Below are 23,083 nucleotides of genomic sequence, written 5' to 3' on the forward strand. Positions count from 1 at the left end.
TTATGTTGCAGTTCTGATTCGGACATAGAAAATATTCTACAACAAAAAGACCTCAGGAAAATAACATTTTGTCGATTTAATAATTAAGCGAAGGTGATAGATACATATTACATGTATTATAATTCAATAACATACTTTAAATTGTTTTGTCTTAAGAATTTTAACTAATTTGCTACCTGTGAAAAGTTTTTATTAATTCTAAATGTCCATATCAATTTTTTCCTCCAAAAGTTCTATACAAATTATTCAGATGGACATAAAATTAATTGAACTTAGAAAAAAACATAGTCTGTAATCAACAAGAAGGGGGGATGAATTCATAGCAAAATGATTATGATAATATTCACCTGAGAGTTGAATATTACTTATTTTTATACTTATTAGTTTTTTTAATGAGATAGAATGAAAGATAGGTAAAAGTTGCCAGTTCTTATATATTTACTAAATTTTCAAAACTCAAAAAAATTTTCATGAGCACATTTCATGCTTTTTTTACTTTATTCTTATTTTTTGGGGTGAATGTGATAAAGTAAAAAAGACGCATAGTAAAACTTCCAATTTTGAATACTGCTTTTTTCGTAAACACACATATTGTTTATCTTCAGTCTTTTTGTAATAAGTTTTGTCCATTTAAATTGAATGCAAAACTAAATCCTGATACCATGTTTGTAGTTTCTACTAAACTCACAAAGGATATGTTGTTTTCAAAAAAAAATTTCAGGAATCTAGAAAATATGATCATGAACAAAATAAGTGGGTTATACGTTCATAAGACATCAACCTAACAATGCAAAAACTCTTAAAACATCTAAAGGCAAAAAAAAGTGAGAGAATACATCAATGTAATAACATATCAGATTAAAGTGTAAAGACGATTTATTTATGCCTTTAAAATTTGCTTATCATTTTCCTAGAAATTGTGGACATTTTTTTTTGGTTGCATGCTGAGTTATGTTGTATTATTTGTTGATGAATTAACTTATTTTTGAAGAATTATGATACATGTATATACCATGTTTGTATGCGGCATATGAATCAATTATTTAAATTAATTTTCCAGGGATTGTATTGAGAACCACATTGGTTGGTGGCATAAAGATTTATATTGTACATTATGAATTTTTTCCAGGAATTGTATTATGAAGCACGCTTGTTGGAAGCCACATGATTTATGGTATTTAAAAAACATTTTATTTTTTCTAGGAATTGTATTAGGAAGCACGTTTGTTGGTGACAGATGATTTATGCTGTACATATATGTATTTTTTCAGGAATTGTATTAGGAAGCAGGTTCATTGGTGACAGATGATTTATGCTGTACATATATTTATTTTTCCAGGGATTGTATTAGGAAGCTCGTTCGTTGATGACAGATGATTTATGCTGTACATATATTTATTTTTTCAGGAATTGTATTAGGAAGCACGTTCATTGGTTACAGATGATTTATGCTGTACATATATTTATTTTTCCAGGAATTGTATTAGGAAGCACGTTTGTTGGTGACAGATGATTTATGCTGTACATATATTTATTTTTCCAGGAATTGTATTAGGAAGCACGTTTGTTGGTGACAGATGATTTATGCTGTACATATATTTATTTTTCCAGGAATTGTATTAGGAAGCACGTTCATTGGTTACAGATGATTTATGCTGTACATATATTTATTTTTCCAGGAATTGTATTAGGAAGCACGTTCGTTGGTGACAGATGATTTATGCTGTACATATATTTATTTTTTCCAGGAATTGTATTAGGAAGCACGTTTGTTGGAAGCCACATGATTTATGGTATATTTAAAAAACATTTTATTTTTTCCAGGAATTGTATTAGGAAGCACGTTCGTTGGTGGCAGATGATTTATGCTGTACATATATTTATTTTTTCCAGGAATTGTATTATGAAGCACGCTTGTTGGAAGCCACATGATTTATGGTATATTTAAAAATCATTTTATTTTTTCCAGGAATTGTATTAGGAAGCACGTTCATTGGTGACAGATGATTTATGCTGTACATATATTTATTTTTCCAGGAATTGTATTAGGAAGCACGTTCATTGGTGACAGATGATTTATGGTGTACATATATTTATTTTTTCCAGGAATTGTATTATGAAGCATGCTTGTTGGAAGCCACATGATTTATGGTATATTTAAAAAACATTTTATTTTTTCCAGGAATTGTATTAGGAAGCACGTTTGTTGGTGACAGATGATTTATGCTGTACATATATTTATTTTTTCAGGAATTGTATTAGGAAGCACGTTCTTTGGTGACAGATGATTTATGCTGTACATATATTTATTTTTTCAGGAATTGTATTAGGAAGCACGTTCGTTGGTGACAGATGATTTATGGTATATTTAAAAATCATTTCATTTTTTCCAGGAATTGTATTAGGAAGCACGTTCGTTGGTGACAGATGATTTATGCTGTACATATATTTATTTTTTCCAGGAATTGTACTAGGAAGCACGTTCATTGGTGACAGATGATTTATGCTGTACATATATTTATTTTTCCAGGAATTGTATTAGGAAGCACGTTCATTGGTGACAGATGATTTATGCTGTACATATATTTATTTTTTCAGGAATTGTATTAGGAAGCACGTTTGTTGGTGACAGATGATTTATGCTGTACATATATTTATTTTTTCAGGAATTGTATTAGGAACCATGTTTGCTGGTGGTAGATTGATGACGAGGGATGAAATATCTGCTGGGGATTTAATGTCGTTTTTAGTATCAACACAAACTATTGAAAGGTAAACAAGTATGCATGTAAATGATTATTTTTAGCAAATATAACATTGTCTTGTCGCCTGTTATGAAAGTCACTGAAGGCAAGACATCAAAAACCTAATCTGATGGCGGTAGAAGCAAGGACATAGACTGATTGGCATATGTCTTCAACAAATGAATATAATTACCATTAGGAAAATAATGCTACACAAAGACAACAACATCGTAGATTACTGCAAGGAAAATCTTTATTATGGTCTACATGTTTAGCCACTTACGGTGGCGTCTTCAGGACAATTTAAACATAGAAAACAAATACTGAAGAACATAAAATGCGGTGCATATGGGGTTACAAAGGTTAACAAGACGTAACGTCACAATCCCTGCATCTAGACGATCCACCTTTGCCAAACCAGCATTGTATTTTACAACCACACCGCATTGACAATATCGACCCCTTCCGAGATTGCCGAATTATTCTAGAAAGTCAACAAATGAACTACTACCACTCAAGATCAAAAGAAGACCACTGCAAAACGTACTGAACCACAGAACCGCAGAACCGCACGATCATTGTTGAAATAAACTTGCAACATGGATAGTGTACCACAACCGCAAAATGTAACAAATTCACAACAACTTCCACCATGCCCTACATGTGCGACTACCATAGATCTTTCAACATTCCCGACGCAATTGGAAGTAGTACCTCTTTCCGAGTGAAGCCTTTTGGAATGGTACGGAATGTCCTGTGAGGTGTTGTCCATTTTGGAAAAGACACTGACAATTCATTATTAACTTTTACTTTCACTTTTATTTTAACGTCGTCAAATCAATTATTGTGACGTTACGTCTTGTTAACCTTTGTAACCCCATATGCACCGCATTTTAAGTACTTCAGTATTTGTTTTCTATGTTTAAATTGTCCTGAAGACGCCACCGTAAGTGGCGAAACATGTAGACCATAATAAAGATTTTCCTTGCAGTAATCTACGATGTTGTTGTCTTTGTGTAGCATTATTTTCCTGAGGTTTTAAGACAACCCCAGCATACCTCCGGGTATCCATCCTGATTACTCTTTACCAGCCTGTACCGTTAGAAGGTGTTGGTTCACTCGATGCAACCATAATTACCTTTAGTTCTTTCTTGCCTGTGATGAATGTTTATATAGGTGAGTATGCAAGTCAGCTGCCATTGGTGTTGGTTGCAGTGTTAGTTATTTGTCTAAAGTTTTATTTTCAGAAGACAGATAGCTTTTGACCTTTAGTTTCTGTATTGCATATGTCAGTTTTCATGGTTCAGCATTTTCTTTAATTGAAAATTAAGTTGTCTTCATGTCAAGTCAGTTCTTTAAATATCTATAATTTATTGGTCAGTTTTTTTGAGTCTATAGAATTAGTCTATAGAATGGTCGTAGAGACTACATGTCCACCTGACAGGATTTACTTGACCTGATCTTCATGGGTCATTGATCAACATTAAATTTTCAGTTTAGATCAGATTTTTTATTACTTAAGGTAAATAGTCAACTTTGTATTGTCTATAGAATCATCACCTACTTGTTAATCTTTCTATCGTCAATTGTCTAAGACCTCAGTTTCATAGTTCAGTGAATAATTTTAATTTTTTGTGCTTAGATTAGTTTCTAAGTTAATGTGAATAATATCTATACTAAAATAACGAGGTCCAATTTGTTAGTTGACATGATGTAAAAATGACGAATCAAAGAATTCAACTTTATATATTACTAATATAGGACAATGGTGTTGTTTAAAAATTACACAACCCCAGGTCCTTTTGTTTTCTTCATAATTAATATTGCAAATAATTAACAAGTCCGGGTTGAATTCAATACTGATACCAATAGTACATGTCACATGTAGTTTCTGTTTACCTGTTCCCTTCTGGAAATCTTTCCTCTATCAGGAGAACCTGGAATTCTTCCAGTGGTTGTTTTTTATATATGTTACACTATAGTACACTATTTAACAAGTCTGTTTTCTTCCACATCAATACCACTATTTATTTTGTTTAATTAGTTAAAAATTAAATTTAGTTTATAGTAAGTTTATTGTAGTAAGAAAAATAAAGGACGGGTTCCAGGGGTGTGGAAATATTTGTTGTGAGCACTTGTCCCTGGGCAAGTTAAACTGTATATTTTACTTGTCCGGAAAAAAAAAAACTTGCCCTGAATTTCCCAATGAATATTGAAGTTTTTTACTGTAAGCTTGTATGATTCTTAAAACTGTTTTGTATCGCAATATAAATGATGTTTCTGATATTTGTTCATGTTTATAAATAAAATGAGGTATAGGGTTAACATCAATGAGACAGAAACCCAAAAGCAAAACAACTAAAAAAAGTCTTAGAAAGCCACTAATGTTTTGTCCATTTCCCCAGACACCTGTTCAATTTTACTGTTTTCTTTCATCTGACAAGCTTGGTGGACTACCAAAGTGTCCCTTCTATCTATTAATTTGCCAACAAATGAGTTAGACTTTGATCAGCAAGTTTTTGGTGTTTCCTACAAGTTGTGAAACAATTTAAATTATTTTTAGAGGTTTCCTAACTGGAGAGCCTGGTGAAATTTGTAATCCACGATGTCTGGAATTCTCGTTGCTGTATTCACTGTCTTTCTCCGCCTGCATTTTCTGTTTCTTTTTGTCTTGATTACACCCAGTCATGGTGTTTTTATCCATCTTGATAAAAATCAATCATGAAAAATTAAATAACACTTCCGTTAGATGGCGGATAAAACCTTATCGACTATCTCGGGTCAATGGAGAAAAACATCGCAATGTTTATGAGACTCTGATTTACATACTTATTTTTTTTATTTGGGTTATCGATCTATCAGGGTTTTTGTCGAGCCTGCGACTTTTGTCGCAGAAAGCTCGACATAGGGATAGTGATCCGGCGGCAGCTACGGCTGCAGCGGCGGCGTTAGCTAAGTTCTTAAAAGCTTTATATTTTAGAAGCTAGAAGATATGGATGCCTCATGTTATGAAGTTTCCGTCAGTCACATATCCAATGTCCTTGACCTCATTTTCATGGTTCAGTGACTACTTGAAAAAAAAGTTAAGATTTTTTGTAATGTTAAATTACCTCTTATTATCAAATAGGATAATTATATTTGGTATGTGCGTACCTTACAAGGTCCTCATGCCTGTCAGACAGTTTTCACTTGACCTCGACCTCATTTCATGGATCAGTGAACAAGGTTAAGTTTTGGTGGTCAAGTCCATATCTCAGATAGTATAAGCAATAGGTCTCGTAAATTTGGTGTATGGAAGGACTGTAAGGTGTACATGTCCAACTGGCAGGTGTCATCTGACCTTGACCTCATTTTCATGGTTCAGTGGTTATAGTTAAGTTTTTGTGTTTTGGTCTGTTTTTCTTATACTGTATGCAATAGGTCTACTATATTTGGTGTATGGAATGATTGTAAGGTGTACATGTCTAGCTGGCAGGTGGCATCTGACCTTGACCTCATTTTCATGGTTCAGTGGTCAAAGTTAAGTTTTTGTGTTTTGGTCTTTTTTTCTAATACTATATGCAATAGTTCAACTATATTTGGTGTATGGAAATATTTTATGATCTATATGTCAGTCACGCAGGTTTTATTTGACCTTGACCTCATTTTCAAGGTTCATTGCTCAGTGTTAAGTTTTTGTGTTTTGGTCTGTTTTTCTTAAACTATAAGCAATAGGTCAACTATATTTGTTGTATGGAAGAATTGTTAGCTGTACATGCCTGCCTAGCATGGTTCATCTGACCTTGACCTCATTTTCATGGTTCATTGGTTAATGTTTAGTTTACTTGGTTAATGTTAAGTTTATGTGACAGTTGTAATTAAGCTTTATATTTAGGACTATCAACATAATATCAATGATTAGTAAAGAAGGCGAGACATTTCAGCGTGTGCACTCTTGTTAACACTTGTTGGCATGAACAATGATGTTTTGACTTAAATATATGTTTTCATGTGTTTATCATTGGTTTCTTTTACATAAAGTAATACATCTTAATAAACTGTGAAAATAATTTCATATTTTTGATTAAATTGAATTTTGTCTAGTGTATTTTTTCACTTATCCACTGGTACACTAGATAAAAAAATTAACTTGTCCATCTGTTCAAATTTATGAGTTGGGCGAGTCGTGTATAGCATTTCCACACCCCTGAGTTCAAACAGAAAAATTTTGAAAGCAGTGAAAACTCTGCACCTTACAATCAGCATGACTTTATCAGATGACAATACAAATACTAAAAAGCCAAACTAAAAATAAGGCGTAGGTACTTAAATTCAATCATGACCCCGCGATGATGCAGGTGTGTTCTAGTGTCATCTATATTTAGAAGAATAGAATCATTTCAAGGCATACAAATCCATGTCATGACTCACCTGATGTTCACCTTTATTTTGTTTTATTGATCATAGATCTATATAAGATGAGGAAATATGGTATGGATATTTCCTCATCTTATATAGATCTATGATCAATAAAACAAAATAAAGGTGAACATCAGGTGAGTCATGACATGGATTTGTATGCCTTGAAATGATTCTATTCTTCTAAATATAGATGACACTAGAACACACCTGCATCATCGCGGGGTCATGATTGAATTTAAGTACCTACGCCTTATTTTTAGTTTGGCTTATTGGGAATCATACCGTATGATTCCCAATAAGACAGCTATCCCACAAAATGAGGAAATGTTGTTTGATTGCCAATAAGACAGCTATCCCACAAAATGAGGAAATGTGGTATGATTGCCAATGTGACAGCTATCCCACAAAATGAGGAAATGTGGTTTGATTGCCAATGAGACAGCTATCCCACAAAATGAGGAAATGTGGTTGATTACAATAGGAAAACTATCCACCAGAAACCAAATGATGTAGACGTAAGCAACTATAGGTCACCATACAGCCTTCAACAATGAGCAAAACCCATACTGCATAGCAAGCTATAAAAGGCCCAGACATAAGAAAACAAAACATTTCAAACCTGAAAACCAACAACTTGATTTATTTACGGAACAACAAACGGAAAACAAATATGATATACTTAGGATTTATTTATTTTCATGGGTTGAGGAAAAAGTCTATTTTCATGGTTATTTGATTTCATGGTTTAGCCAAAGTCTGCATACAAGCCTTTAGAAAATTTGTAGGTCATTGAACATTTGAACTCATGTTTCACCTATACCCACGAAATCCACAACAATTAGTGTCCATCGAATAATAATGAATTCACAGTACAGCAACATCTGATAACCCCTGAATTACAGGCTCCTGACTTGAAACCGGATTATAAAGAATGTGGATAGGTTTAACATGTTTGGGGGCACCCAACCCTTCCTCTAACATGAGACAGTGGTGAAGCAGCATACATAATGTTTAGTTTTTGTAATTAGGTACGTTTCTTAGTTACTTTAAGTCAAAGGCCGACTATATTTGGTCAGTGATTGTGGCCTGTTTTTTAAGATATTTTTTAAAATATATATACCAGTACCATAACAATGAAATTGAAAATCCTCTTTATGCAAATTCATTAATACATACATAGAATTTGTAACTCATCCCAATATATAGTTATAAAGAAGTCATCTTTATGATATTGATTTGTTTTTCTTCAGATCATTAGCCCAATTGTCTTTGTTATTTGGTAATGTTGTAAGGGGCCTTAGTGCAGGAGCAAGAGTATTTGAATTTATCAACGCTGCACCAACTATTCCATTATCTGGAGGGAAGAAAATACCATTCCATTCTCTACGTGGGGATATCAAGTTCCAGAATGTTAGATTTTCTTATCCTACTAGAGCAGAACAGGTTTGGAAATTTTTTGTTATGTAGGAAGAAGTCCTCATTACATTAGAAAAATCAATATAAAAATCTATGAACCAGCCAATCCAAAGTCTTTCAATTTCACTCTTCTGTTTTTTTGCACATTTGATTTTTAATAGTTTTGCATGAAGTTTCAATTCTGTGAGATTAATTATTGTAGTTTCCAGTTCAAAGAAAATAGTTCTTCAAAGGCAAATTTTTTCATGGAGGTTTCATGCATAATACCTTTCTAAAAAATTTTGCTTTTACATTAGATTTAGATTAATTTAGTTTGTCATAAACATATAGTTATTAACAATACACTTTGGTGGAAAGAACACAGAAGTACATTTCTTTGTCCTGTCTGCTACTTCTGTCGCAGAAAGCCAGACATAGTGATAGTGATCCAGTGGCAGCGTTAACTAACTAGTTAAAAGCTTAATATTTCAGAAGGTAGAAGACCTGGATGCTTCATACTTTGTATATAGATGTCTTATGTTATGAAGTTTCTGTCTGTCATATGTCCATAGTCCTTGACCTCATTTTCATGGTTCAGTGACTACTTGAAAAACAAGTTGAGATGTTTTGTAATGTTAATTTCTCTCTTATTATGAGTAATAAGATAGCTATATTTGGTATGTGCATGCCTTGCAAGAGCCTCATGCCTGTCTGACAGTTTTCTCTTGACCTCGACCACATTACATGGATCAGTGAAGAAGGTTAAGCTTTTGTGGTCAAGTACATGTCTCAGTTACTATAAGCAATAGGTCTACTGTATTAGGTATATTGAATGATTGTAAGGTGAACATGTCCAACTTGAAGGTGTCATCTGACCTTGACCTCATTTTCATGGTTCAGTGGTTATAGTTAAGTTTTTATACGACCGCAAAAATTTTTGCAAATTTTGCATTCGTATATTGGTATCACGTTGTCGTCATCGTCATCCGCATCGTCTGAAGACATTTGGTTTCAAGACAATAACTTTAGTATTAGTGAATTTAAACACAAGGTTTATAACCACAAAAGGAAGGTTGGGATTGATTTTGGGGGTTATGGTCCCAACAGTTTCGGAATTAGGGGCCAAAAAGGAGCCCAAATAAGCATTTTTCTAGTGTCCAGACAATAAGCATGATAAGTTGTGGAATGGTGTATGGATCTCTCTGAAATTATACCACAAGTTTCCATACCATAAAGGGATGGTTAGGATTAGCTTTGGGGTGTTATGGCTCAAACTGTTTAGGAATTAGGGGCAAATTAAAAAATTTCAGAAATCAAAAAGAAAATTCAAATATTTTTTTTTTTGAAAAAAAGGAGGGGAGATCAATTCGCACCAACATAGTGTATTGCACAAAAAGCAAAAAATTGAATATAAATTCAAATCATATAACCAATTCTAAGTTCTTTGACTACAGTTATTCTGTGTCAGAAACCTATCATGTGTCAAATATTGAATTACAATCCAAATTCAGACCTGTATCAAGCGTGAATATTGTGTCCATTTTTGCCCCAACTGCGATCCTATCCAGCTGTGCTCGGCGAAGTAATTTATTGTGTTTTGTCTGTTTTTTGTCAAGCCTGCGACTTTTGTCGCAGAAAGCTCGACATAGGGATAGTGATCCGCCTATGGCGGCGGCGGCGTTAGCTAACTTCTTAAAAAGCTTTATATTTTAGAAGATAAAAGACCTGGATGCTTCATACTTTGTATATAGATGCCTTATGTTACAAAGTTTCTGTCTGTCATATGTCCATTGTCCTTGACCTCATTTTCATGGTTCAGTGACTACTTGAAAAAAAAGTCAATATATTTTGTAATGTTATTTTCTTTCTTGTTATGAGTAATAGGATAACTATATTTAGTATGTGCGTACCTTGCAAGGTCAGCATGCCCGTCAGACAATTTTCATTTGACCTCGACCTCATTTTATGGATCAGTGAACAAGGTTAAGTTTTCGAGGTCAAGTCCATATATCAGATACTATAAGCAGTAGGTCTACTATATTTGGTATATGGAATGATTGTAAGGTGTACATGTCCAACTGGTAGGTGTCATCTGACCTCATTTTCATGGTTCAGTGGTCAAAGTTAAGTTTTTGAGTTTTGGTCTTTTTTTCTAATACTATATGCAATAGGTCAACTATAAATGGTGTATGGAAATATTTTATGATGTACATGTCAGTCTCACTGGTTTTATTTGACCTTGACCTCATTTTCACGGTTCATTTCTCAGTGTTAAGTTTTTGTGTTTTGGTCTGTTTTTCTTCAACTATAAGCAATAGATCAACTATATTTGAAGTATGGAAGAATTGTAAGGTGTATATGTCTGTCTGGCAGGTATCATCTGACCTTGACCTCATTTTCATGGTTCATTGGTCAATGTTAAGTTTTTCATGGTTAAGTTTGTTTCTTAGATACTATAAGCAATAGGTCAACTATATTTAATGCCTAAATTGATTGTAAGGTGTACATGTCTGTCTGGCATGGTTCATCTGACCTTGACCTCATTTTCATGGTTCATTGGTCAATGTTAAGTTATCTTGTTTAAGACTGTTTCTTAGAAACAATAGGCAATAGGTCAACTATGTTTGGTTTATTGAATGATTGTAAGGTGTACATGTATTTCTCGTTTGGTTTATCTGACCTTGACCTCATTTTCTTGGATCCTGTTAAGCTTATGTGTTACTTGTAGTAAAGCTTTGTATTTAGGACTATCAACATAAAATAAATGGTTAGTAAAGAAGGCGAGACATTTCAGCGTGTGCATTCTTGTCTAATACTATATGCAATAGGTCAACTTTATTTGGAATATGGAAATATTTTACGATGTACATGTCAGTATGGCATGTTTTATTTGACCTTGACCTCACAGTTCATTGGTTTATGTTAAGATTTTGTGTTTTGGTCTGGTTTTGTTTAAACTATAAGCAATAGGTCAACTATATTTGGTGTATGGAATGATTGTAAGGTATATATGTCTGTCTGGCAGGTATAATATGACCTTGACCTTATTTTCATGGTTTATTCAGGTCAATGTTAAGTTTTCCTGTTTAAGTTTGTTTCTTAGATACTATATGCAATAGGGCAACAATATTTGATCCGTGGAATGACTAAGGTGTACATGTCTGTCTGGCAGGATTCATTTGACCTTGACCTCATTTTCATGGTTCATTGGTCAATGTTCAGTTTTCCTGTTTAAGTTTGTTTTGTTAGATACTAGGCTAAAAAAAAATATATGTCTGTTTAAGGTAACATCATTAAAAAAAATAGGGTAGGTATTTCCATTTTTTTTAATTTTTAAATTTTATTTTTTGTGATATGATTTTGAGTTGTGCCGTCAAAATGGCGGCAAAGTGATTATTTCATCACACGTGACACGAGTTTCTTAAAACAGCTGTCATATTCACGATTTGAACATTTAGATGTATCAGGCAATGGATTTATTTTATTGGCAACTCTAACTTCACTTTTGACACAAGTTCAGTTAATTTTTCACTTTATGACGGGAATAAAATGACTGGGTCGGCGCTCAAAAGTACGGTCGGTCGGGTAACCGTAAACAGACATATATTTTTTTTGGCCCTTTATGTAATAGGTCAACTACATTTGATCCATGGAATGATTGTAAGATGTACATGTCTGTCTGGCAGGGTTCATCTGACCATGACCTCATTTTCATTGTTCATTGGTCAATATAAAGTTTTAATGGTTTGGTCTGTTTCTTGTATGCTATAATTATAAGCAATAGGTTAACTTTATTCAGTGTATGGAATGATTGTAAGGTGTACATGTATTTCTAGCTTGGTTTATCTGACCTTGTCCTTTTTTCTAGGATCAGGATTCATGGACATTTTATCGTGTGCACTCTTGTTTAAATTATAAATCAAACAAGATCGAAAATAAATGAAAGTAGATATTGGGTCTATGTAAAGTATATTGTTAAAGCACTGAAATCTTCATTTTTCATTGATTGTCATTGATAAAAATACCATTTCATTTTTTCACAACTTTGTGAGAGAAAAACCAGTTCATGGTATAAATGACAAGTACTCAGATACAATGCAGTTATTTTCTGGAAATTCTAGGGTAAAAAAAATAAAACTGAATGATGTTTCTTTTTTTTTACAGGAAGTATTGAAAGATTTTTCATTGACAATCCCAGCAGGAAAAGTAGTAGCACTTGTTGGATTATCAGGAGGAGGTAATTCATTTTTAGCTCACCTGACCCGCAGGGTCAAGTGAGCTTTTCTCATCACTTGGCGTCCGTCATCCGTCGTCGTCGTCGTTGTCGTCGTCGTCGTCCGTCGTCGTTAGCTTTTTACAAAAATCTTCTTCTCTGAAACCACTGGCCCAAATTTAACCAAACTTGGCCACAATCATCATTAGGGTATCTAGTTTAAAAAAAGTGTCCGATGACCCCGCCAACCAACCAAGACGGCCGCCATGGCTAAAAATAGAACATAGGGGTAAAATGTAGATTTTGGATTATATCTCTGAAACCAAAGCATTAAGAGTAAATCTGACATAGGGTAAAACTGATTATCAGGTCAAGATCTATCTGCCCTGAAATTTTCAGACAAATCTGACAACCTGTTGTTGGGTTGCTGCCCCTGAATTGGTAATTTTAAGGAAATTTTGCATTTTTGGTTATTATTTTGAATATTATTATAGATAGAGATAAACTGTAAACAGCAATAATGTTCAGCAAAGTAAGATCTACAAATAAGTTGTCATGACCAAAATTGTCAGTCGACCCCTTTAGGAGTTATTGCCCTTAATAGTCAATTTTTAACAATATTTCGTAAATTTTTGTAATCTTTTACAAAAATCCTCTTCTCTGAAACTACTGATACAAATTTAACCATACTTGGCCATAATCATTATTAGGGTATCTTGTTTAAAAAATTTGCCTTCCAACCATCATGGCCAACTTGGTTAAAAATAGAACATAGAGGTAAAATGCAGTTTTTGGTTTATATCTCTGAAACTAAAGCATTTAGAGCAAATCTGACAGATGGCAAAAATGCAGTTTTTGGTTTATATCTCTGAAACTAAAGCATTTAGAGCAAATCTGACAGATGGCAAAAATGTTCATCAGATTTAGATTTATCTGCCCTGAAATTTTCAGACAAATCCGACGACCCGTTGTTGGGTTGCTGCCCCTGAGTTAGTAATTTTACAAAAATTTTGCAGTTTTTTGTTATTATCTTAGATATCATTATAATATCTAATATCTAATACTATTAATTATGATTTTAACCTTATTTTACATGATTTCCAAAGCATCAGTAAATAAAGGTGAGCGACATAGGCTCTTGAGAGCCTCTAGTTTTTTTTAAATATAGAAATTTTTAAATGCATTCATAAATGCCATTTTTGTCGAGCCTGCGACTTTTGTTGCAATAGCGAGACATAGCGATCCTACATTCCGTCGTTGTTGGCGGCAGCGGCAGCGGCATCCACAAATATTTACTCTGTGGTTAAAGTTTTTCAAATTTTAACTTTCTTAAACTATCCTGGATTTGTACCAAATTTGGACAGAAGCTTGTTTATGATCAAAAGCTAGTATCTAGAAGGAAATTTTGTAAAAATTTATTTCCTGTTTTCCGTATATTACTTATAAATGGACTTAGTTTTTCTTCCAGTTAACATTACATACAGTATGCAGTTAAAGTTTTTAAAACATTTATTAGATTCATAATCCATCCTGGATTTTTACCAAACTTGGATAGAAGCTTCTTACAATCAAAAGATAGTATCTAGAGGAAAATTTTTAATAATTTTTTCCCCATTTTTGTTGAGCCTGCGACTAACAGCAAAAGTAGGCGAGACACTGGGTTCTGCGGACCCTTACAAATTTTTGAAGAAAATTGACAAAAATGGGAGATTATTTATTGAGATTACAGTAAGTTCTGTGCACAAATAATGCTTTCAAAATTTTAATGTGAAGGTTTCTTTTTGCGATACCTCTTCTGCCACGGTTTTCACAATAATAAAAACATTCAAAAATTTCCAAATCTGTAGAATTTAATTTCAAGAATTCCTCGTAGGTCACCATGACTTCAGCAAAATTAAATGTACTAATACAGTACTGCCTCTTTAACCTTTTCAGCACAACTCCTCATCCATAGTTTTTTGTATTGACTTGAAACTTTGTGCATTGTTAGGCTAGTTTGATATTTTTTTTAAATGATGAAAAAATGAATGATTGAAAAAATAACCCAAATAGAATAAAATGAAATTCTCATTATCTAAATTATAAATAATTTATTCAAGTCACACATATAGTGGCTTTCAATGATATCAAGATGTTGAATGCAATAAAAAAATTATGTTCCTCTAGATTATGGCTAATTGCAAGTAGAAATTGGAATGTAGTCATATATTTATTCATTTACTTCACATACAATTTCCTTAAAGTGTCACTAATCCTATTAAACGATTCTTTTTTTGAAGTCCACAAAAGTTTTGTCTCAGGTTGAATTTTGAAACGATAAATCAGTAAGTTCAAAATTTGTTGTTTTGCTTTTTTTTTATTTAGTGAAGGCACTTTGCTATTTGTTCATTAGAGAGTTTAACTAAAAATCAAATAAAAATTGACATAAATCGACATTTTGGTCATGTTGACACACAATCTTATTAACCATTTTTATATTTACTTCAAAATCATTGTTTTATTTTAGTTCATTTAAGAAAAGGAAGAAATTTTTTTTCTTTAAAATTATTAAGAATTATGTGGGTTAGAATTGTTCTACCCATACCAGAGCAGTTCATTTTTATAAAGGTAAATTTGTATAGTTATGTAAAATGGATTATCCCATGATGGATGAATTCATTTTTAAATATGTCTATGAGAATGGTTTATCCCACTTTTTCAGTCCAGTCCATTTTTAAACAGGTAGATTTGTACTATCTTACATGAATGAGAACATTTTTTAAAGAAAAAAGTGAAAGTTAAAAGAAGCTAATAAAAAGTCTTCATGTGTTCAATCAACTTATCAATTTAATTATAACTAAACAGTTAACAATGAAGATATTCATACCTATGATATCAAATTGTTCACAAAATCCTGAGCTCTTTTCATTTATAGTGAACACTGTTTAAGAACAAAATAATAGATAGATATGAAATCAAACAAAACTTGAACAGTAATTATTCTTAATGTGAATAAACTACTGAAACATTTAAAATGATAGTGAACGTATGTCTTTGATTATCATTAATGCTGATATAAAGCCATATCTCCTATCTTTTTATTTTTATTCTTTTCAGTCAAAGTGATGATGGAAATAGTTTTGTATTTCAGTAATATGTATTAGATACAATACAAAGGTAACAAAGAAATAGGCCGGTAACAACCGTTGCCGGATAGTTTTTCTGCACGAGTAGTCAGGTCAAGGTCCGAGGCGATAGCCGAGGACCTTGACCTGACTACAAGTGCAGAAAAACTATACGGCAGGTTGTTTCCGGCCTGTTTTTTTGTTACTTTTGTTTTGTATCTGACTTGTACGACGTTTCAAGAAAATAATAATACATTTTGCAAGACTAAACATTTGAGAAACTTAGATAGCCATAAAGCAGTAAATGTAAATTATAGTATAAACACATTTTTTTTTTCATTTGCCTTCAACCGAGAGTTTTTTTCAAGAAAAAAATCAGGAATCTAATAATTTGATAAAAAAAGAACCATTTCAAGTAAAAGATGAATGTTGTACACATTTAAGACTTTTTAAAATGCAACTTCGTAAAACAGTAATATATTAAAGAAATATTTTAGTGGTAAGTAAGCTGACGTTTGATTTTTATGAATGAAACGGAAAGCGGGGAGGGGGGCCTAATTTAATTTAGAATATACAGACTGTGATCTTTATTTTGATGAAAAAATGCAGAATGTGCCATTCCATCCCCCCATTCCCCCTTTAAAAAAATCGTAAAAATCGCACGTTTGTTGCCAAATACATGAATTCAATATTCAGTGGTGGGGGTCCCGGGGGTTGTAACACCCCTTTTTTGAACGATCAATACATTTAAATGGGGACATATAGTTGGACCCCCCCCCCCTGTTTTGTCCTGGATTGGGAACCCCCTTTTTTAAAATGGCTGGATCCGCAACTGATATATATGTACATATAAATTCAATAACAATATAAATGTATCAAAAGAATGAATTTCCTACTTCATTAGTGAATGAAATGTTATGAAAAAATGGATTTTGTCTTAATATTATATATATTCAGGCATATACTTTGATTTTTTTTTTAAATTCATGCTCGTCTCTAGATCTGCAAGTGTTGATCGGGATTAAACACGTGTTACTATATGATCCAATCGCAGCTTACCGTCCAAAATTGATGACATAAGTTGAATGATTTTCTTCTAGATTTGCTGCTTATTTGGACGTGTATTACATGAACACTTTTTTTATAGGATCAATCGTGCATTGGTGAGTTGATAGGGATTTTATCTTTTGATAAGATTTGATTTTTATTTACTTATTTCCTGTCTATTTTTATTGAAATATGAACGTCGGTATCATCATTTCTTTACTTTCAGCATTGTCCAAAATACTATTCATGTCCATATATTGAAGAAAACATTTATTGACCGATTATTTTGCTTCATAAATGGGGCGGTATGTTCTTTTCTGAGTATATTAACTATTTACTTTTCAACGCCATCACCCAAATATTTTTGTTTAAATTAGCACTATACGGTATTCGGAAAATCAGGAATCATGCAGAACATTAATTTGTCATCTGCTTGACCATAGTAAATTTTTTCTCATAAAATTTGGGATCAAAATATCTTTTTTTAGGAGAAAACCATACACCCCTCCTTTTTGAAGTTAAATGTCTAATCCCTTAGTGTACTGATATGAGTAGTATTTTACTGAAAACGTTTGAAAAAAGATATTGATGCTAACGTAAATATTTTGTTTAATAAAAAGACAGGAAATATGTCGGTGAACCAAAAAGTTCAAATCTAATTGAAAGTTAAAGTGCCCATGAACTCACTGATCATGCACAAGTGAATCTATTCATAAAAAGTGTCCGTGTAACAACTAAAAAGAGTCCGTGTATCATCTAAAAAGAGTCCGTGTAACACCCGTTAATGTACTGTTTTTCTATAGCTCTGCGGGGGGCAAAGTCGTACAAGGATGGAATTAACTTTGTTTTTCTATTGGTTATATTGTTATCCCATATTAAATAGCTTACTTATAGATAAGTCAACATTGGTCATATTTTACGAACATTAAGACTTGGGCTTGAAATGTTCATAAAATATTACCAAGTATTGTCTGACCAATTTAGAACATATTCACACCTTCTAGCTTCATTACAAATTTTTCCTTTCCCATAGTTATTTAAGATCAAACCTTAATATGAGTTCACTTTAAATTGTTAACATGGTTAATGAAAGGAATGTAATGGAAAGAAGTTGGTACTGTTTTCAGACCTTCAATAGGGTTTTGTATACATGTAGACAGCAACCCAACAACATTTCTTATAGACTAACTCCACAGTAGGTTTTCGGCCTAAAATCTTCCTTTCTAGGACTTTCACACTACAGCTATACTCGAATAGTTTAAAGTTTTATGAAGTATGTTATTTACCTTCTAGTTTATAACACCACTTTATAAGTGTTTTTATTATATACTTAGTAGTAAATTATGTAAATTGTATGTTTAATACAATCAATGGCAATCATGCTGTATCAACCATCCGTGATGATATCGATATCAGTCACAGCTGCAAAGGCTTTATCACACCCTTAATCTGTATGACGTCACGTCATCGACATCAGTCTCTGTTGCAAAGAAATCAAACCCCTTATCTGTATGATGTCACGTCACATGAAAAAACATCTACTTGAGATATATAATAAAGTGTATATGATATGGTTTTTTCAATATCACACACCGTATCAACCCTCAGAGCTCTTGGGATTATATTGGTGTCTTGGGTTGATACAGATGTGATATTGAAAAAGCCATATAACATTCTCTATTAATCTTATGTCTGTTAACAATATAAATATCTGTTGGATCCAATACCTAAGTATCCTCTATGTTAAATGCAGTTTCCAGGACACTAATCAAACTGCTACTATATATAGTGACTATTCTGCTCTTTATATCTAGATATTAACCTTTGACCATGTCTATATTATGACTTTCAGAGTACCACACTAATTCTTTTTCCCCAAATGTGACCCACTGAATCAGACTTATTACTGCATTTGAACTAACATGAGCAACATGATGGGTGCCACATATGGAGCAGGTTCTGCTTATCCTTTCGAAGCACCTGAGATCACCCCTGGTTTTTGTCAAGCCTGCGACTTTTGTAGCAGAAAGCTCGACATAGGGATAGTGATCTGGTGGCAGCTACGGCGGCGGCGACGGTGTTAGCTAACTTCTTAAAAGCTTTATATTTGATATAAATATATAAAAAATAGATGGTTCTCCCCAAAAAATATGCCCCTTTAACTTTAGAAAATACTCACCTTTTCAGCACAACTCCTCATCCATAGTTTTTATGTATTGACTTGAAACTTTGTGCATTGTTAGGCTAGTTTGATATTTTTTTTAAATGATGAAAAAATGAATGATTGAAAAAATAACCCAAATAGAATAAAATGAAATTCTCATTATCTAAATTATAAATAATTTATTCAAGTCACACATATAGTGGCTTTCAATGATATCAAGATGTTGAATGCAATAAAAAAATTATGTTCCTCTAGATTATGGCTAATTGCAAGTAGAAATTGGAATGTAGTCATATATTTATTCATTTACTTCACATACAATTTCCTTAAAGTGTCACTAATCTTTTTTTGAAGTCCACAAAAGTTTTGTCTCAGGTTGAATTTTGAAACGATAAATCAGTAAGTTCAAAATTTGTTGTTTTGCTTTTTTTTTATTTAGTGAAGGCAATTTGCTATTTGTTCATTAGAGAGTTTAACTAAAAATCAAATAAAAATTGACATGAATCAACATTTTGGTCATGTTGACACATAATCTTATTAATCGTTTTTATATTTACTTCAAAATCATTGTTTTATTTTAATTCATTTAAAAAAAGGAAGAAATTTTTTTTCTTTAAAATTATTTAGAATTATGTGGGTTAGAATTGTTCTACCCATACCAGAGCAGTTCATTTTTATAAAGGTAAATTTGTATAGCTTTGTAAAATGGATTATCCCATGATGGATGAATTCATTTTTAAAAATGTCTATGAGAATGGTTTATCCCACTTTTTCAGTCCAGTCCATTTTAAAACAGGTAGATTTGTACTATCTTACATGAATGAGAACATTTTTTAAAGAAAAAAGTAAAAGTTAAAAGAAGCTAATAAAAAGTCTTCATGTGTTCAATCAACTTATCAATTTAATTAAAACTGAACAGTTAACAATGAAGATATTCATACCTATGATATCAGATTGTTCACAAAATCCTGAGCTCTTTTCATTTATCGAGAACACTGTTTGTGAACGAAATTATAGATAGATATGAAATCAAACAGAACTTGAACAGTAATTATTCTTAATGTGAATTAACTACTGAAACATATGATAGTGAACTTATGTCTTTGATTATCATTAATGCTGATATAAAGCCATATCTCCTATCTTTTTATTTTTATTCTTTTCAGTCAAAGTGATGATGGAAATAGTTTTGTATTTCAGTAATATGGATGGAATTAACTTTGTTTTTCTATTGGTTATATTGTTATCCCATATTAAATAGCTTACTTATAGATAAGTCAACATTGGTCATATTTTACGAACATTAAGACTTGGGCTTGAAATGTTCATAAAATATTACCAAGTATTGTCTGACCAATTTAGAACATATTCACACCTTCTAGCTTCATTACAAATTTTTCCTTTCCCATAGTTATTTAAGATCAAACCTTAATATGAGTTCACTTTAAATTGTTAACATGGTTAATGAAAGGAATGTAATGGAAAGAAGTTGGTACTGTTTTCAGACCTTCAATAGGGTTTTGTATACATGTAGACAGCAACCCAACAACATTTCTTATAGTCTAACTCCACAGTAGGTTTCGGCCTAAAATCTTCCTCTCTAGGACTTTCACACTACAGCTATACTCGAATAGTTTAAAGTTTTATGAAGTATGTTATTTACCTTCTAGTTTATAACACCACTTTATAAGTGTTTTTATTATATACTTAGTAGTAAATTATGTAAATTGTATGTTTAATACAATCAATGGCAATCATGCTGTATCAACCATCCGTGATGATATCGATATCAGTCACAGCTGCAAAGGCTTTATCACACCCTTAATCTGTATGACGTCACGTCATCGACATCAGTTTCTGTTGCAAAGAAATCAAACCCCTTATCTGTATGATGTCACGTCACATGAAAAAACATCTACTTGAGATATATAATAAAGTGTATATGATATGGTTTTTTCAAAATCACACACCGTATCAACCCTCAGAGCTCTTGGGATTATATTGGTGTCTCGGGTTGATGCAGATGTGATATTGAAAAAGCCATATAACATTCTCTATTAATCTTATGTCTTTTAACAATATAAATATATGTTGGATCCAATACCTAAGTATCCTCTATGTTAAATGCAGTTTCCAGGACACTAATCAAACTGCTACTATATATAGTGACTATTCTGCTCTTTATATCTAGATATTAACCTTTGACCATGTCTATATTATGAATTTCAGAGTACCACACTAATTCTTTTTCCCCAAATGTGACCCACTGAATCAGACTTATTACTGCATTTGAACTAACATGAGCAACATGACGGGTGCCACATATGGAGCAGGTTCTGCTTATCCTTTCGAAGCACCTGAGATCACCCCTGGTTTTTGTCAAGCCTGCGACTTTTGTCGCAGAAAGCTCGACATAGGGATAGTGATCTGGTGGCAGCTACGGCGGCGGCGACGGCGTTAGCTAACTTCTTAAAAGCTTTATATTTTAGAAGGTGGAAGGTCTGGATGCTTCATACTTTGTATATGGATGCCTCATGTTACGAAGTTTCCGTCAGTCACATGTCCAATGTCCTTGACCTCATTTTCATGGTTCAGTGACTACTTGAAAAAAAAGTTAAGATTTTTTGTAATGTTAAATTCTCTCTTATTATAAGTAATAGGATAACTATATTTGGTATGTGCGTACCTTGCAAGGTCCTCATGCCCGTCAGACAGTTTTCACTTGACCTCAACCTCATTTCATGGATCAGTGAACAAGGTTAAGTTTTGGTGGTCAAGTCCATATCTCAGATACTATAAGCAATAGGTCTAGTATATTGTATGGAAGGACTGTAAGGTGTACATGTCCAACTGGCAGGTGTCATCTGACCTTGACCTCATTTTCATGGTTCAGTGGTTATGGTTAAGTTTTTGTGTTTTGGTCTGTTTTTCTTATACTGTATGCAATAGGTCTACTATATTTGGTGTATGGAATGATTGTAAGGTGTACATGTCTAGCTGGCAGGTGTCATCTGACCTTGACATCATTTTCATACTTCAGTGGTCAAAGTTAAATTTTTTAGTTTTGGTCTTTTTTTCTAATACTAAATGCAATAATTCAACTATATTTGGTGTATGGAAATATTTATGATCTATTTGTCAGTCACGCAGGTTGTTTTTTTTTACCTTGACGTCATTTTCAAGGTTCATTGCTCAGTGTTAAGTTTTTGTGTTTTGGTCTGTTTTTCTTAAACTATAAGCAATAGGTCAACTATATTTGTTGTATGGAAGAATTGTTAGCTGTACATGCCTGCCTAGCATGGTTCATCTGACCTTGACCTCATTTTCATGGTTCATTGGTCAATGTTTAGTTTACTTGGTTAATGTTAAGTTTATGTGACAGTTGTAATAAAGTTTTATATTTAGGACTATCAACATACTATCAATGATTAGTAAAGAAGGCGAGACATTTCAGCGTGTGTACTCTTGTCTGAAAGATTAACCATGGTGCCACTCCTCTCTTACAAATATTTTCACTGAAACGTTCTTTATATATTATATTCCTTGCTTATAAACAAAAATTTTAATGGGCGAGGTGATGCAAGGCGTGGCGCCACATATGAAATCATGAAATAAGGTGGAAGAAGGTGACAAATTTCTAGAGAAATTGAGTAAAATGAAATCTATTGCGATTTCCGAATATACAACTTTTTCTTATGATTCTCTCAAAAATAATATAATTACTAATACGTACACTTTAGATTTACTCATATAGTAGAAGTTAAAAAAAAAAACATCTTTTCAGGGCCGTTTATTGAGGTTACTGGCTCTACTATTCTATTCCCATGTATTAACATCAAATTTCATGATCATCAAAGCCATGTTTATAAGCCTGTGTAATTTCAAATTTTTAGAATTTATTTTAATTCCTCAGTTATATGGATTCCATATGATTATGATTTTTAACAGCAAAGAAATATGGGATATATACATGATATTCTTATATATAATACTGTAAATTCAGAAATTATTGCGA

General features: G+C 32.6%; 1 protein-coding gene across 5 annotated transcripts in view; it reads left to right on the forward strand.

The window, feature by feature from the left end:
• Positions 1 to 23,083, forward strand: part of LOC127705222 (mitochondrial potassium channel ATP-binding subunit-like) — a 99,556-nt gene that overhangs the window by 15,325 nt on the left and 61,148 nt on the right. For all 5 annotated transcript variants that reach the window (XM_052209537.1, XM_052209538.1, XM_052209539.1 and 2 more), the window contains exons 9-11: positions 2,667 to 2,772; positions 8,396 to 8,588; positions 12,705 to 12,777. In XM_052209537.1, the coding sequence (XP_052065497.1) occupies positions 2,667 to 2,772; positions 8,396 to 8,588; positions 12,705 to 12,777 (372 nt within the window). The remainder of the gene's footprint in view (positions 1 to 2,666; positions 2,773 to 8,395; positions 8,589 to 12,704; positions 12,778 to 23,083) is intronic.

Source organism: Mytilus californianus, unplaced genomic scaffold (assembly GCF_021869535.1).
Source record: "Mytilus californianus isolate M0D057914Y unplaced genomic scaffold, xbMytCali1.0.p SCAF_6, whole genome shotgun sequence".
NCBI classification, from domain to species: Eukaryota; Metazoa; Mollusca; class Bivalvia; order Mytilida; family Mytilidae; genus Mytilus; species Mytilus californianus.